The sequence below is a fragment of the Pollicipes pollicipes genome, unplaced genomic scaffold (assembly GCF_011947565.3).
Source record: "Pollicipes pollicipes isolate AB1234 unplaced genomic scaffold, Ppol_2.1 Scaffold_4881;HRSCAF=5763_pilon_pilon_pilon, whole genome shotgun sequence".
Taxonomy (NCBI): domain Eukaryota; kingdom Metazoa; phylum Arthropoda; class Thecostraca; order Pollicipedomorpha; family Pollicipedidae; genus Pollicipes; species Pollicipes pollicipes.
The window spans coordinates 38,810,558-38,828,445 of NW_023596576.1; the positions used below are offsets into that span (position 1 = coordinate 38,810,558).

The 17,888-nt window shown below is 54.6% G+C and overlaps 1 protein-coding gene across 1 annotated transcript; it reads right to left on the bottom strand.

Annotated features, from left to right (window-relative positions):
* Positions 1 to 5,255: 5,255 nt before the first annotated feature.
* On the bottom strand, positions 5,256 to 17,611 carry LOC119101312 (ras-related and estrogen-regulated growth inhibitor-like protein). Its single transcript, XM_037224602.1, has 5 exons — positions 17,113 to 17,611; positions 15,143 to 15,199; positions 14,697 to 14,773; positions 8,939 to 9,120; positions 5,256 to 6,135 (listed from the first exon to the last, which is right to left on the bottom strand). The coding sequence occupies exons 1-5, from the start codon at positions 17,261 to 17,263 to the stop codon at positions 5,880 to 5,882; spliced, it is 723 nt and encodes a 240-aa protein (XP_037080497.1). The 5' UTR covers positions 17,264 to 17,611; the 3' UTR covers positions 5,256 to 5,879.
* Positions 17,612 to 17,888: the final 277 nt, after the last annotated feature.

Below are 17,888 nucleotides of genomic sequence, written 5' to 3' on the forward strand. Positions count from 1 at the left end.
GCAAATGGGACATCGCTGCTACCGTCGGTCGCCAAGCCATTTGTCCATTTCATGGCGCAGACACGCACCATGAACATGCATGGCAAATATCATTTATCTACTACATTGCCTGCACTAATCGTGTCACGTGCGTTGGCTTTCATCAATTCCAACGATCATAGAGTAAAACAGAATGGCTCATTCAAATCCAGTCGGAGATTTGTCTGTTTTGTACCACGTATGATTCGATGTCACTTCGTTGCTATTTTTCGCGCAAGCACTCGCCAGCGACGGCGGGTGAAGATGGAAGTACTCGGTCATCGCGCACAATTAAACATGCTAAAATGAAACATTCACTCCCAGAGGGCGCTAAGTTTATGATGTGAGATCACTAAAGAAGCGAAGTATACAATTCTTGGCACTGTTTGGTCTCGTGTTCCAATTTTCTAATTCGCTTTCTTTATGACAGGTCACATGATGTCACGAATACTAAACGGATTCATCTCCACCGCTCTCTCATGTCAAGCAGTGGAATATTCCTTTGTCTCTGCAACATCAAGTGAACAACCAGTGCGCATCCTTTTAAACGGCATCGATTCAAACACTCACTGTTTTTAAGGCTGCTTCATGATGGGAAAGGCTGTTAACAGTGTGTTTTGACCGACAACATGAGGTTAACACCTACATCTAGGATACCCCTGTGGCTATCAAATGGACTTGACTTCCCGAAGCCCTTCATTTCCCAGTTTTGATCTCCCTTATAAGCGCATTACCATCCAATATTGAGCTACTGTCAGAGTATCCCAACTTGACTAAACTCTTTGGCGGAAAAAAGACCAACTCAATATCCATGAGCAAGCATTCACCTTAACTCCAATGGCACAGAGACGTTACTGTTTCAGACGTGCCTATCATATGATGCGATTCAGCCTCACATAATAGCCACCGCATTCGTTTCGTCCGAAAGATTCGCATCCTTCCAGACGCCCTCGTGAACTGACTGAAGAGGTGCAAAGTCACGGAACAACAGCCATTGGGACACGCCGTGTGCCAGTTGAGGCACGGTCGCCCGTGAGACACCCCCATTCCGCAGACGCTGCGTGCGCCCCGCGTGGGACCGGCCCACTCCGGCGCCGTCGCCAGAAGCAGGCTAAGCCGGCGTGGCGACGCCACGGCAGCGCCGCCAGCCGCCATCCGTCACCGGAGGCGGGTGACGTCATCACGGCACCGTCATCGGCGGGCGTCGTGCGCCGGGCGGATGCGGCACGCACTCACCTGGCGCAGTGACTCGCCCAAAGGCAGCCGCAAAGCAAGGCAAGGCGGCTCGCCCAAAGGCGAGCCGCAAATAGGCGCGGCGCTCCGTTTCAAGTCTCCACAACAGGTGCTTTTCTCGGATAACGCGTCGCATGGTGCGTACCTCGTGGTTGCAGGTCCGCATTCTCAGTGAAGCGTTTGCGATTTGTCACTGCGTGACTTGCCAGATAGACCACGAAGACAGATTTCACGCGGCCGCAAACAACGCGCAAAAAGCTGTCCTGCATCACGCCGGGGGGGGGGGGGGGGCAGCCGGACGACGCGGCCGGCTGTCGTCACCGCCGCGTCACCCGACACGCGCTGACCTCAGTACCGTGACGGCGTGTGAAGGTGTAACGGCGCAGCGGCGACGGCCGGTCTTTGGCGGCGACAGAGGTAGGTCAGCCAGCGTCACCTCACCACCGGCCTTCTGCCTCTGGCGGCGGCGGGGGGAGGTCAGCCGGTGTAACCTCACCACCAGCCTGCTGTCTCTGGCGGCGACAGCGGGAGGTCGGCCGGTGTCACCTCACCACCGGCCTGCTGTCTCTGGCGGCGACAGCGGGAGGTCAGCCGGCATCACCTCACCACCGGCCTACTGCCTCTGGCGTCGGCAGCGGGAGGTCAGCCGGCATCACCTCACCACCGGCCTGCTGTCTCTGGCGGCGGCAGCGGGAGGTCAGCCGGCATCACCTCACCACCGGCCTGCTGTCTCTGGCGGCGGCAGCGGGAGGTCAGCCGGTGTCACCTCACCACCGGCCTGCTGTCTCTGGCGGCGGCAGCGGGAGGTCAGCCGGCGTCACCTCACCACCGGCCTGCTGACGGCTTCGACCTGCTCTGTTTACCCGCTCGTGTGTGAAGTGTTCAGCATCTTTTTGTCTCTTGCTGAATGCGGTGTTTTCGGACGCCTCGCGGCTCCGACTCGGCGGCTGTTCCGTGAACAAGTGAGAGTTTACGGGACCGTTGAGGACGGTTCAGTCGCGCGGGGATGGCCTCAAACTGGGCGACGACGGATGGTGAGACACTTTCTCCTGCTGTTTAGAGGGTCCCTATAAATCTGCGATGGCCGTTTAATTTCCTTTGTGGCGATAGTGTATAAGCAGTCGAGAACTGGTTCCCAGAAAGGGGGAGTTGGCCAGACGTCGGTTCTGTTGCCTGTTCCATTAATATAGCACACGCAACCAACCGGCGCACTTGTTCTGTAGCGATCGCGACCAGCACCGTTTGGCCCAGTATTTCTCGCCGATTGGGTCTTTGCAGCCGCCGTTGGTTGGTTCACGTGAGTGCCAGCAAGGAGAAACTTGTACGGTTGCCGCAGCTGGCCGTGGCTCGGCGTATTCTCACACTGAGGTAAGCTGCAAGCGACTACACTCGGACGTTTCTCTGCGGCGACCATCCCTAGACTGCATCAAACCGTTCTGGTTTATTTGCGAATGAGACGAGCGCGATTGCTAACAATGTTGATTTGCTACACCACCCAGGAAGTGCGCGCTCGTCCCACTCAGCAGCGAAAGCCCAGTCCAAAACAACACATCTTACTGAAAACAGTTGCAACGCTGCACAGTCCACACCCCGCGGCCAGACAGCACGCGTTCTCGCATTGACGCCGCACGGGTGGCCGGGCCGAGACAGCAGCCGCCACCCTGGGCGGCCGGCCGGGGCAGCGGGTCACCGTGGGCGATCAGTCAGGCTGGCCAGCGCGCCGGTCAGCCTGGCCAGCGCGCCGGTCAGCCTGACCAGTGAGCCGGTCAGGCTGGCCAGCGCGCCGGTCAGGCTGGCCAGGGCGCCGGTCAACCTAGCTAGCGCGCCGGTCAGCCCGGCCGAGTGTGCGTCATGGCCAAGCAAGTCACGCGCCACACCCGCGCGTCCGCTGAAAATGGTAAATCGCTCTGCTCAAAATGGGACTCCGTCTGAGACTCAGATGAGCATGCGTCATGCTTAGGGCGGAGTCCCGTAACATTTCGCCAATTTAGGACGAGCTTATTGCCAAGTCATGCAGCTGACCGTGGCTTGGCGTGATCTCCCACGATGGTAAGGTGCATGTGATTGCACTTGCAATCACAGCGCACTGATCAGCACAGACCTGATTTGACCAGCTTAACCACCGACAGCGCGCTCCGCAGGTAGAACGAGCATAGCTCTCCAACGCTGCGGCGCGCTGACTACATCGACCGATGCAAATTACGGAACTGCGTCACAACTGCAGCTCTGCCAGATGGACGCCTCAATAACGGCTGCAATCGTGCATGACAATGGCGCCGTCGCGCGTGTGGCGTGGGGCGGACCTCCGGTCGGGGTCAAGCCGCTCGTGAGAAGCGACGTCACGTGACACGCGACACGCGGCTCGTGGCCGCTCGGCGCGTGGGCTGCATGCTGCGGGGCGGGCCGAGCCGTAAAATATCCCGGATCTGCCGCCCGGACCCGCCGCCTCTGCCAAACACGGACGACGTCTGCTGCACATGCTGTCAGGCGGGGCGCGTGCTGTCGGGCGGGGCGTGTTAGCGCGCAGGTACTGCCGGGAACTGACAGTAATGGTGGGAGCTCATGCCACTGAGGACAGATGACATGCACGCTACGGGTCGCAAACGTCCTGCCCGTGGTATGGCGGCTTTGATCAGCGGAAGCTTGCTGGCCTCACGGACGAGGGTCTGTAGCTTCGAGACTAGCTACCGGCTGTGCTTTGGCTTCATAACCAAAGACGGCGCGGAATATGGAGCGAAATAGCCGTAGCGCTTACGGGCGTCACACACAAACCAAACAAGCCTTGGGGCTCTTCGAATAAGAAAGAAGCCGGAGTTGTCAGGGCAGAACTATTCTGCCGGACTGCCAGATGACCGTCGTTTGGAGCTCCATGCGCAGAGGTTGCCTGTTGTTGCTATTGGGGCTTTACGACTCACTCAACTGCTAAGACTGTATGGCGTCGTCTGCCTCTCACGCTGGCAGGAAGAGCGGGCACGGGAAGGGGATGGGGGGGGGGGGGGGGGAGGGGAATGGCTCCCAGTGTCTCTGTTGTCGCAGGCAGGCAGCTTAACCACTGCCCTGCCGGAACACCATGCGTAGGGGTTTGTCGCTAGCGGCAATGTGTTAGACGATGCACAGGATTCGACGCGTCCTTCCGGGAAAAAACGCCGGCCGAGTATCCCAGTCTCCTTGCAAATAACGTCAGAAGCTATTACAAGGGATCAAAAGACGAAGTAATCGTCAGCAACGTCATTCTGTATCACATTGACGGCCTCAGAGCCCTCTTTGCAGTCTGGCATTACCTGAAGCTGTTTTGGCTTGCATAAACACACTTTCAAGGGGTGCACAACGAAAGACGAGCCGCAACCAAGATGAACAGCCGTGCATTTGGTCCCCGCACATCTCGTATAAAATCAACCTCCATCGCCCAGATGGTCATGCACTGGCAGCCCCGTCATGCATACAGCTACCAGCTGCATGCGTTGCTCGATGAACTTATGTCTGTCAACCAGCACCGTGAAAACAGGATATTTCGTGCGTAGATTTGTGAAAGGATATAAAAGGTCAGACGCCAAATGGCGCCCGTGAACTCTCATAACCCGCGGAGTAATGTCTTATGTATAGGACAATTTGCTATCTACGAAATATATGTGTAGGACAATCTGCAGACGCGTATGCGTGTTTGCAGATTGGGGCTGTTGTACAGTGTGCTGCAGGCTACGAGGCCGGTCTGTGGGACAAACCAGTCACGAGCTTCGTAGAGTAACCCCGGTGGTGACGCGTCATTTCCACCTCTTGGGATTTTTCCCTCCAATCTTAGATATTCGGGAGGATGCGCTCTCTCATAGCTCCGGTGTATTCCAGGGCATTACAACCAGTATACCCGATCAGATTGATATGATAATACACAAACAACAGAGGAGCCTGTATGGACTCAAATTACAGACACATGGTACATTGGCTTTATTGTGACGTCCATGTGCGAAGCGAAATAACAGACTGAAGTAGAACATGGGCAGCTGACTAGATATCTACGGTGGCCATTGCATTCCATAGCGATTGCTATGAGCTGATGACGTCAGATTACTATAGAACGTGCGTCAATGGAAGGCTCATTAAGTCGAACACCGACGCGGTGCGGACATGCCTCCCTACATCCCAGAGACGGACACTGTTAACATTTACAAACATCAAGCCTCTGGAATCGGATGCAACTAGACTTCTGATGCAAGTCCTGCTACGGTCACAACACAGGTACTCTTTTCAGCCTACAGCAGCAGCGTCCTCTCGCAAGTCCCTCCGACCTCGGAGAACAAAGGCAAATGGCACATAACAACATGGCAACAATGATCAACAGCGCACATCTAAACACGTATCAGAGACCAGCTGAAGACAATGTAACAAAGCTCTCGCGTCCCTCATTGGGAGCAATTATGGCAGTCTAGAAGCTTGTGGGATTGTTTACTGTGTCAACCCAGCTGTCTTTAATCAGGCACACGCAGGTCCTGCCTGAATCTACGGTCAAAAGAAAACATCTAGCTCCCGAGTACACTCACAATCACGTACCGAACCAAATGCTCATTCTCAGACCGAATTCGACCTAGCCACTCATAATCCGTTGACCCGGCAGGCTCCAGGCCAAGTCCGTCTCAAATGCTCAGCGACGGACGTTTCTTCCTGTACTTCCCGTTCTTGCCAAAGATGTTTCCGAGGACCTTGGAGACGCTGTTGACGCCTGCCTTGCGACGGATGGGCAGCATCTTGAGTAGTTGCAGGCTCCTGGCCTCCTTCAGCAGGGTGTGGAAACCGAGGGAGACGCCGGTCACGCTCTCGGCTGCCGACACCTCGTAGAAGGGACAGCCGTATGCGAGCGACAGCTCGTGCCCGTCCTCTGTGTCCACTTGTCTGAAACGACAGACACGCATCAGCAGGGGCGCGGGCGTGCTGACCGTTCGTGGTTTGCCCGCATGGCGCGCATAGGCAAGTGTCGTGTTCGGCGGCACGCTGTGAGTCCGCTAGTAGTGTCGTATTACTCTAAACATTCCTAAACGTTCTGGAGTGAGCAGTTTCGACAGATGCCGAAATGTTACTCATCCTGGCATTGTCCGCTTGGAAGCATGTTAAGCATGATATCGACTGGCAGAGACAACACCTAGTAAGTACATATATTTAGCGACAGTTGCCAGCGATGCCTTATCGCCAATCAGGTGTGATCAATAACATCAGCACGGAACTGCAAAGAAGCGGGGAACGGGGGTTGAGGTGGGTGGGTGGGGGGAAGCCACTCTCTAACTTCATTAAAGTTTGGCAATGGACGCACGTCAGGTCTGGAGACAAACTCAGCGCTAGCTTTTTGAAATTGTGTTGCGTTGTAGGAAAAACAAAGCAGGTGTAACATCCGTTTTAGTTCCTGCCGTATTCCGTGAGTTCCCGCACCCCAGGATCGGTGCATCGAACTTCTCGCGTTGGGTATTCATCACCCGGAGGGATGAATCACTTCTCTAGTTCTCGTTTGCATCACGAAGTGTTCTATGCAAATGGAGCCTTGAAAGTGATGAACAGCCGCACCCCGAGGAAAACCGAGCACGGAATATCGCATACCAAGTGCGAGTAGGGGCGCGAGAGGTGCTTGCTCCCGTAAACGATGGCCTGAAAAGACCGCGTTTTTCCTGGGCTATCTCAGCATCAAAGTGGGTTGTCTAACATCTAGCAGCGTCGGTGCCATTAGGGGATTCGATTCAAAGAGCCTGGGCCAATTAAACATGACATCCGCGGGCTTAAGGTCGTGCCGTATACGGAGGCGTCTCGGCTGCCACTCAGCGCGCCGCCCTGCGGTATAATCGGGATAATTTACCACCGGCGTGCCGCTGAGAGTAAACAGCTCGGAGCAGCGGAGGGACCGTTACCAAATCACGCCACCGAGAGCCTGTCGCCGCTCGGTGTCCGCCGACTGCGGGACCGGCCCTCTTGTTCCGCGCCGTGGAGGGTGACAGGGGCGCCACCTGACGCGCTTCTCCGCGGCCGTTTTACGGCCGAGCACCGCAACAACTCCCGCCGAAAATAATTGGCTCGTTTCATCTGTGTCGCTGTCGCCGAGATAAACGACGCTGCGGCGGCCAATTAGCCGGCCTCCACGCCGGGTTTAATTAGAGGCACATCACGCCGCGCTTTGAGCGCCGGCGCCAGCGCCGCCTCACGTCCGCACCCGGCGTCGCTCTGAGGCGCCCACCGGAGGCGACGGGTTCTGTGCGCCGAGCCGCGACGGCCGACCGGACGCCGCCGCCGTCGCGCTGTCCAGCGGCTGTGGGGGCGGCGCACGGTCGGTGCGCACGTGACGCGCCACGGGCTCCGTCCGGACGTGACGGAACGAAGGAATGTGCCGGAGAAATGCCAGGGAGGGTTGACGTGGTGAGCGTTCTGCGGGTCCGAGCAGTGGGGTACGATTGGATGATGCGCTAAACGTAGTGGAAACTTGCCCAGTTGGCCGTCCAAGTTACCTCCTAACGGCTTGACGATTCCCAGCTAGTGGCGGACCGTGCGGTCTACCTGTTCTTGGGCTGACTAGATGTAATCATAGCCACACTGTTCCGATATACACAGCAGGACTTATGTGAAGCAGAAGGATTAGCTAGCCAGCCACCGATGGTACGCCAGTACAACACAGCCACCTGATGATTCCCACCGCTGTATGGCTAGCTGCGAGATGTTCACAAGACATCCATGCGTGGCACCTGCCATGTTTAGTCAGTCCTAGGGTCTAATGCCACCATGTGTCCATTCCCTCTACGGCCCTGGCACGCTGCTGGTTGGCGCACCATGTCAAAAGTTGGTGTGCCTACCAATGTCAGCTCAATTAGCTCCCACCCAGCCAGCAGCGCGAACGAAGGCAACAACGCCGTGCTCTGGCCCGATGGCAGCAAGCGCCTGTCTCACTATAGTGTGCCTGAGGCGTGAGTATGGTGACGGTGCAGCCAGCCTCATCAGCTTCATGCTCGGCCCGTCCTTTTGTCGACCCCGAATCAGCCCCCGCGCCTCCGTCCCGGCGGGTAAACACAGTCTGCGACCGACACTCAGGCGTCTCGCGGCGCCAGCGCTGGCCTTCGTAAATCTCCGGCCGCCGCCGAGCAGGGGCCGTGGGGCGCGCCTCATTTGTGGCGGCATTAAGCTCAGCGAGCCGAGCGCCGCCGCGCCGCTGCCGCCCGGCGCGGGCCGGCGCGGCCCGGCGCCGCTGCCGCCCGGCGCGGGCCGGCGCGGCCCGGCGCGCTGCCGGCACAACAATGGCGCTCATGGGCGGCCGCGGACCGGCGGCGGGGTCAGTGGCGTCCCGCCGCCGGTCCCGCCTGATTAATGGACGACCCGGGCCGGCGCGGCCACCACGCCAACCTCCGGCAGATGGTGACGACGCCGTGACCACCGACGCCCGGCAGCCGTCGTGGCTTCGGCGCAAAAAGCACTTCAACACTGGAGATTGTGGCAGGAATGTGGCATGTGCTACAGATAGCTACATGGGCTGGAGAAATTGTGACCGTAACCGGGCTTGGGCTGTCAGAGCTGACAGCATGGCACAGAAGGGGTACTTGAGTCGAGAGCAGCCGGTGGTCACTACACGGTCCAGACAGCTGAACATTGTTGCATGGCCAGTATGAGTCTTATACCGGAGCGAGCCAGCCTGGCCCGGCACCGGCGGCCGCACCCAAACATGACGCACCTGGCGTGCTCGAGGTCGCGCTTGTTACCCAGCAGGACGGTGGTGAAGTAGCCGGGCAGCTTCTCCTGGCCGAGCGTCTCCAGGAAGCCGCGCGCCGCCTGGAAGCTGGACCGGTCGCACACGGAGTACACCACCAGGAACGCCTCGCCCCACCGCAGGTGGTTGAACAGGCAGCCGGTCGCCTGCGGGCATCACGCGGGGGTCAGCGGGTCACGAGCCGCGCGCATCATAGGGAAAACAGGCAAACAGGCGAGGGCCGCGTATCAATGGAGGACGCTGATGGAACGGCGGGTGGCGTAAAAACAGGCAATATCAAACAACAGAAAACGCATCGCCGTGCTCACGTCCATGCCTTTTGTTATGGCGTCCAGGAAGAAGCGCCGTGATATGCACCATCCTTCATTTAATAAGCTAACAAAAAATACCTCTCGCTAACAAACACTTGCACTTGTGATTGAGCACCGCATCAAAACACCTGATTGTCCGTATTGTAAAATGTCTGAATGCTGTGCTGTTTTGGTTGGACTGCGCAGTGGAGGTAGGTTTTGATAACATTTATCACAAAATCACTTTTTACCTAACACAGACTGTGAATAAGAGCTGAAAACGGTTGTGACCAGTGACGCAAGCGTTTTTACTGTAGAAAACAGCGCCACAGCGAAAAACAATTCTGGAGCCATGTAAACTTCACAACCAATCCGCCCAATTCCGTACCTGATTCCGAGGCAAAGAAAACCGAGCTGATCGACGCTTCTGTCGGTACAAAAGCCGTTGTGTGCGCACCTGAGCCCGCTCGGCTCGGCTCTCCGTGCAATACGGCAGTGACCGCGGCTCATTATGCGGTGCCCTTGACCCCAACAACGGGCAGATTTCGGTGCGGCACTGGACGATAGGCCAATCTCTGCGCCGCGTGAGTACATTAAACGTCAGTACCTCATGGCAGGTGTAGCGGCGGGACGATGGTGCGTGTTCGTAGTTATATTGCATAGCTATGGCGATTACTTATGGCACTGACCACGCTGTTGAACCCCACCACGCGAAACCCGGTTAAGGCAAGAGTTAAGAGGCATGGGAGGTGGCAGTCGTTTTGCGCGTCTAGCAGTCAATGACCGCCGGAAGTATCCGATCTAGCTCTTTCAGAAGCTGCGCACCCGCAGGTGTAAATGAAAACGCTTCAATTACGATTAAATGGTGGCTTTGGGGTTCCATATACAATAATGCCTGAGCGGGTAGTGGTTTGCATTGTTTTATTACTGACATCCGCTCTGAGGGAAATCCCGCGCAGAAATAAGTGCCATTTAGGGGGACACAGTTTGACGTCTTCAAAAGTATGGCAAACCTACGTATCAGAGGGCAGCAGTTCCACGACACTCAGCTGTGATAGTTGTCCCATCATGCAATTGATAGTTGCCAATATATTAGATATGACTGAACGCGGTAGCTTAGCTTAATTTAATCCTTAGTTGTCATAATCGCACAAGCTTTTAGACAGCTTCGCTGCGTGCAAGGAACCATAAGCCGTTCGTTGGGAGAAAAACCAATCGAGAAATACGTTACAGGCCACGGATATGTTTCCCAAACGAAGAAAATAAAAAAGTAATCACCAGGGGCAACACAGATCCTTATCCCTAGATTTTAGACCTTACGAAAGGTGAGCTCCCGTTGGTCATGTTTACCACAGGGATCATACGCCACCTCTCCCAGCGGGGTTCAAGGTTCAAGTGTGATCTAAAGCATGAGCTCCGTCTTAATCGTATACAAATCACTCCTAATATTCTGCGTATGCTCTTAAAGAGCAACAGGAAGGAAATGGGTGCTTGACCGTTAGTTACTGATTCTAGGGCAGTTTAGTCCAAGAGGAAACTACTGTTACTGATGCTCACTCCCGCCGGCTATTTGCATGAATTTCTTGTCACATTTTATTAACATGTGGAAGCCAAATGGTAGAAGGTGGAACGGTAGATTGGTGGAAGACGAATTATTTGGGTTCCCACCATTACAAGACGCAACGAAGGGATCCTCTGCGTGCCTCCAACATTTCTTTGTCAAACGAGGTACGGCTGCGCGAAAAACACCACCAACAAAGCGACCTAGAACTCTCGGTAAATTACATGAGACGCCTTTGAGGTAACCCGGGATTATAATGTGACCTCAGTTCGGGGGATTAAACAGCATTCCTGACAAAGACAATCATATGCTATGCTTTACTGAACCGAACATGTTTTCTTTACTCTGAACCGAAGGCAAACCAATGCGCTCGAGCATTAATTTGAAGAGTACAAAACATAACTTTTGACGGAGAGACTACATATCGATGTGCAATACATTAGTCACTTCTTTGGGCATTATCAAGCTGGGAGACCCACGGCTAAAAAAGATATCATCATGTAATTCATCCACCTTTCATACCGGGCGCAGTTGACTTATATGTTCCATTAATCTGATTAACAAAGATGCTGCTTGTACGACCTGCCCCGTGATTTGTTTTCAAATGTTGTTTGATAACGTGTTCCGTAAAGCTAAGCAAATCAGGACATAAAGAATCCTGGGAATGGACATCAGCTAGAATAAAAATAAACATACATGTGGGCAAATAGAGATGCAAGGGTTTCAAAGCTCATCTGAAATATGACTTAAGATACTGCGTCTTTTTATTTGTCTGCTGGATGTGAGAAAACAGATATGAGTAACATCTAGGAACTCCATAATCATGCTAAAAAGCGATTGGCATGCTTAGGAGGGATTTCCGGCCTTTCTGGCGACAACTGATACAAGTTTCTGTTTGAATGCAGTGGGTTAGTTTTGGGATGACATGAGGGCCATGATGATTGTCTCGCGTGGCGAAGGTGATACGAACAAACGTCACGAGAGGACGGGCACTTTAACCCGTAGGTCTTGACAGAAACACACGATGAAAAACAGGTTAGGAAATTAACAAGCCTCGAGCGAATATGGTATGTTGTATACATGCTGAACACAAACATTTTGTGTAAGGGTTTGCGCTAAACATTGACTTGAACGTTTTGGTTGGTGCTGGAATGTGCGGATATTCCTTTGTGTTCCTCTAGGCGTCAGCAAAAGCCTCAGATTACACCAAATTTACGGAAATGGAGTAAATCAATCGAAACGAGGAGTAATGTGATGCAAGCTTCCCTCGATATGGCCTGCAGTAACAGCTTCCAATTATTAGCACACAGCGGCAAGGGCTTAGCTCGATTTGAGCCAGTTTTGCCTCACTGACATTTCAGTCACATGCGAGGCTTTCCTCTATTGACTCTATTTTGATCATACCTGACAAGCACAAACCACTGACGCTAATAACTCATTTCTGCCTTTTCTCAGTGACTGAAAACCGTGGACGTGATAAAGTCTGGCCGGCTGTCGTCACGTTCGCCGCCGTCACGGGTCTGACCGCGGACCCAGGCCAGCCTCCTCTATACCTTTCCTTCATTAATCACGCCTGAGGTGGCGCCCGTGCGCCCGGACATTCCTGCCGACCGTGAGAAGGCCAGCACGGAGACCTGCGAGGGAGCTCCTCGCCCGGCAGATCACGCCGCTCAGGCCGCATCATCATCACCTTCATCATCACTCTCATCATCATCATCATCACTCTGTCGGCCGTGACCCCTCCGTCGAGGCTGCAGTCACATGGCGCCGTGCGAACTGGCCGACATTAATGAACTGGCAAGAAAAAGACATTGCAACGGCGGAGAGACGCGTTACGTCTTTGGGAATCCTGATGACACGTGAATTCGGGAGGGCGAGGCTCGGGGGGTCGGGAGGCTTGGCACGACTGGATGCGAGGCACATGTGCGGGGATGAGACGATGCCGTCCATCCTGCTTCCCAAGGCCGTCCATGTCGTGAGCGTTGAAGCCTTGAGCGGGATGATGTCCGCGTGGGTTTTGTTGTTGCCTTCTGGGTAACTTAGCCAGCTGCCGGCTTCGCTGTAAGCTGTGGCGTCGTGCTGATACTCACAGGCTAGGGAACTTTATGAAACCTGTCTGAGTCGAATTGATTCACAGCAACTTTTACTACACACTTACTACATCACTGAAGACACAAGTATTGAGAGAATCTTTGATGACCTATTTTCGGACACTAATTGACGGCTGGAGTGCGTCAATACCCCAGGCTGATCGCATACCTCGGGGTTATGCCGCACCGACCACCCGGAACCACCCTGCCTCTGACCCCTCACGGAGTGAGGCCGGAGTGATCCACTCCGGGCGTGATCTACTCCGGACGTGATCCAATCCGGGCGTGATCCACTCCGGGCGTGATCCACTCCGGGCACGATCCACTCGGGTCAGCGCTAATGAGGCTGAGATGTGAGACCCAATGAGACAAAGCCGATGCAAAGCTTCTATCCGAGGCTTTACTGCTGCCATTAGCAGAGCGAGCAATCAGCCCACGTTTAAATCTATCATCCGGGTGGAGTGCACCTAATGCTTTCGAAGCGACAGATCGCATCACATGTGATCACTTAGTTCTTTGGGCGGCCATGACAAGATCCAAGATCCAACGGAGAGAGCATGACGCAAGCGTGAGTGCATGGTGTGCATATCAAAGATTCACGCGAGTGCCCATCGGAACAGGCTAGTTCAGTGTGGCTTGCACCCTTGTAGGTTGTCTGGTGCCTTCCTGTGATATGTGTATGCAATCTGCGTAAGTATGCGTGTAGGTGCGCAAGCGGCATTTCATCAATGTGTGTTCGTAAGAAAAATTAATTCGGCTCACCGTGGATAAGCTGATGCGATGACCCCGCCAGTAGTAGCAGTTCAGTAATGTCGATAAAAAAGTGACGAATCAATTTTGCTCCAAAAAGTTCCGAAGGATGCTGAGACCGCGAGTAGCCAGCAGAAGCATCATGATGATTACAACCACTCCTAGGATGACGCTCATTCGACGCGTTAGATCACTTCATGATAAAGCGTGCGACAAAGTAACTAGTTACTCATGTAAGCGGCCATACGCCCTGCTCATGTGGGTGAATGGGAGGCCACACACCCCTCTAGTGATGGACTGTCCTGACGACGTTCTCCAACCCCCTGGTCGCGTCGAGGGTCCGTAAACAGACACCGGCGAGCGCCAGCCCGGCCCGCCGCGCGCGCTATGGCTTTTCTCCCATTGTTTTGGATTTCTCCGCGGCCGTCGGCACATGTTCAGAATGTCGGCTAATGACCTGGCCGTCAAATAAAGCCCATTAGACGGATGTTGCCGCGACCTGGGCAGCGTGATTCATGGCGGCGGTCCGCGTGGGCGGCGGCGTGCTGCCGGTACATCAGGCCACCCCCACGTCGCACGCGGCGCTCGGTGGATAATGGCCCGGCCCCGCGTCAGTAAACAGAGGTCAGGCGGCGCCTCCGCCCAAGGGCTGAATCGTGACGGTAGCGCTGTATTCGCGCGTGAGCCATGGGAATCTGCCAGACCTTCTCTCGACTTGAGGATTGGCTCTCTCTCTCTGGGTTTAAGGATTGTGTTCTCTGAACATGAGGATCGGTGTTCTCCGAACCTGAGGATCGGTCTTCTCTGAAATCGGGATGGCGATGGTTTGTATGCATATCGCACAGCTTACACGGTTAATGGACGGAGGAGGGGTGTGTTGGCGCCGCCTATAACGCAGCGTTGCAGTGCTTTCGGGGAGATGCATGCTTTGACGCAACAGTTCGTGTGAATGCCATTACACTCCAGGTTATTCTTCAGGTCCACGAGCCCCAGGTATCTCCAAATGCCGTTATTTATCCGCGCCCACGTACCATGCACCTGCAGCTGTCCAATATGTCGACCCCCGTCTTGACGCCGTCGAAGGTCACCGTATGCGTATATCTCATGTCTGCAAGACAAGGCCAGCGGGTCAGGCACGCCCGTCACAGTGGGTGGGACACCACGGCAGTGGGCGGCGGCAATTCTGGCGCGGTATCGGTCGCGATTCATATGCAGGCAGCTGGCGCGTTTGCATGCGAGCCGCGCGTTAACAAAGAGGATACACCCGGAAGCAGAGGTTATCCGCTTTTGCCTCGGTGGGCACGGACGAAAATATTCATGGCGACTCGTATGCGGTCGCTGCGGCGTTTAAGGTGTGACGATGGCTTTGTCGTGTCGCACATATGTCAACGCGCACGAAAACGATGAGTTATGTGGTCAAATGAACCTGCTTTTCCCAAGCATGAATATGTAGTGCTGTTCGCCGGGATGAACGTACCGCCACTGGAGCTGTAGTCTCCTATGTATCTTTTCGTCAGGTATCGGACGCACAGTGCTGAAACGAAAAACAAACTCGTCATAATGGAATACGTGGCATTGCTTATGCCAAAACGCTATCCTGTTTACCCAGGGAAAGCCCTTAGCCATAACGACAAGAAGGCCTGCTGATAGTATACTGTGGCGATCGGACAACACAAGCGTCTGTATGTGATTCCTTCATGTCTGGTGGTGCATCAATAAAGATGGCTGCTTTCAGCCCGATGTGAGCACTGTTTGTAGCCTAATCGGAATAACAGGTGGAGATCCCACAATCCCAAGCAGTAAATCACACTTAATCCCTTCCCAGAAGAGTGAGGTAGATGCTTTCAGATCCCCAAATCTGGGATTTTCTTGATCATGTCTGATTGGGTTGAGTAATAGTATCGGGATCCATAAACGCAAAGATTCGAGCATTTTTACAAAATCCCCAAAACGTCGACTATAATGCTAATTAGCTTGCGATTCACATCTGTTTTTTCGGCACGCCTCGACATGGAGAGAGTTTTAGCTATCGCTTTGATAGGTGCCTATGCCACTTGTGCAATGTTTGTGCAGTGTTTGCGGCATACTCCTAAGACTGAGCTAGGTGCAGGCTAGATTTGGGAAAGATTTGGGGAAGAAGAAAACTTGATGTGCTAGACTTGAGGAAACAAACATCTATTTCGCCATTCTAAAGGGAGACCACGAAAGGTCTGGCTACATGAAATGCACGTATGAAAATATCTCACGGTCGTCCTTTCGATAGATTTCGGGAGTTTGTCCACTGCGTAGGTAAAATCGCTTCTGTATTAGAAAAGGACGTCACGAATGCTACAACTGCTACGCCATAAACGTTTGATGATGAAGCCCTCCGCTAGAAGCTTTGCGGTGCGCATTTGGATAGGAGGAACCCATTGTCGTTGAAATAGTCGCTCGCTCGCTCAGGCTGTTTTTTTACTAACTCCGAGAAAAACACGCCTCACCTGACGTTCTGCGCAGGGAAAACTACGTTCAGCGCAGGTGACAAAAGCCACGCGTGAAGACGATCATTCCCAGAACTACATTGTAATGCAAACAAAAATGGCACAGAACAGTGCATCTTTGCTACGTTTTTATTAATATACAGACATTAAGCGTGCCGCATCATTCGGTACAGCTTTCCTGATCTCTCAATTACATGACAATGAGAGCAAAGAAGCTCTTACACATATAGATGACAGCAAACCTCCGAAATAAGGAACACCAGACCTTTCATTCAACCCAGTTATTCATTGATGCCAGCGCAGCATAAAAGAACACAGGGACATATGAGATAGTCTTGGCCTCTGTTTGAACGAGGAGCGGGGTACGGTTGTCAGTGACTGGGGATAGCAGGACTCCGGCCAAGTTGGCGTGGTTCATCCGCCAAAACGTGACATCCGCAACTCGCAAGTTATCCGATGCACGTCAGATGCACACATATGCCGGTATCCGATGCGTGCACACGGTTGAACTGCAGTGCGAGCGGGACAGTTGCGATAACGTTGGGCGCTGACGCTACAGAGGTTTGGGACAACATATTTGCAACTCACTTTTTAAACCAAGAAAAATTGTAACCCTAAACACATGTTCTTTCAATAAAAAAGAGCAAAACAGTTACCTTCCTTGCACTTGCTTTTGTTAAGCCCGTGGCGCCTTAAACGTACGGTCTAGAGCTTCATCATGTACCTAGATCCACTTTGTAACTTCATGCGGTCCTTAAGCCCCTGTTCAAGCTAACATTTTTCAAAAATGTTGCAGAATGAGAAAAGAAAGATTGAAGAAACACAGCATTGGAAGTAGAGGGAGATACTTCAGCATCCCAAGTACTCAGCGGAAGGATTGCTTCTCGGTTGGCCTGGTACCTCGAAGCAAGAATCCTGGGAACACTCAAACCAGCCGGCAACATCTCCCGAGCCCGCCGTGACATACCTGTCTTGCCGACGCCCGGCGCGCCCAGCACGAGCACCTTGATCTTGTCAAGCTGGCCTTGGTTCTGGCTGAGCTCGGTGTTGGTGCTGCTGGAAGCACAGCTCAGCGTCGACACACTGCTCTGCGAGGAGCAGCGGCTGGTGATGAGCATGGTGCAGCCGCAGCCGACCTCCTCCTCCGAGTGTCACCAGGTTTGACCTCACGGACAGCGGCGCAGCGCTACTACCGGCTCCCCGGTCCCAGTCACTCGCAGTCGGCCGGGTCCATGGCCACTCGCGCTCCCCCGGGGTGCTGTTCACTTGGCCGCTCCTGCAGTCTCCCGCCGCCGCCGGCCGGCGTGGAACGCCGCGCTCCCTACACGATAGCGTCACACGGAGTGCTGCAGTCTCCGCACGACGGCGGTGGTGCTGCAGTCTCTGGAGCGGCGGCGGGACGCGGACGGCGCCACGCGTGGTCCTCGTCCCAGACGGCACCGAGACGCGCTCCCACCCGGTGCGACCGCCCGCTCACGACTAACGCCCGCCGGCCGCGCGCCGCGCCCGCACCCAGTCCCGTCCGCCCGCCGCCAGGCGCACCACGCGACCCGACGGCCGGTCACGTGGTCACGTCGGAGCCTTGGGAGCAGCGCGAGCAGTGACGTCACGGCGGAGCGGACGTGACCCGGGCGAGGCTCTGCAGCAGGGGGCTCCATGGGGTGTAGTGGGTCTTGTCCGTCAAAGATCAGCAGGGGCGTTTACTTCCGCGTTGCTTTGAGGCGACGACGTATCTTGGTGAAT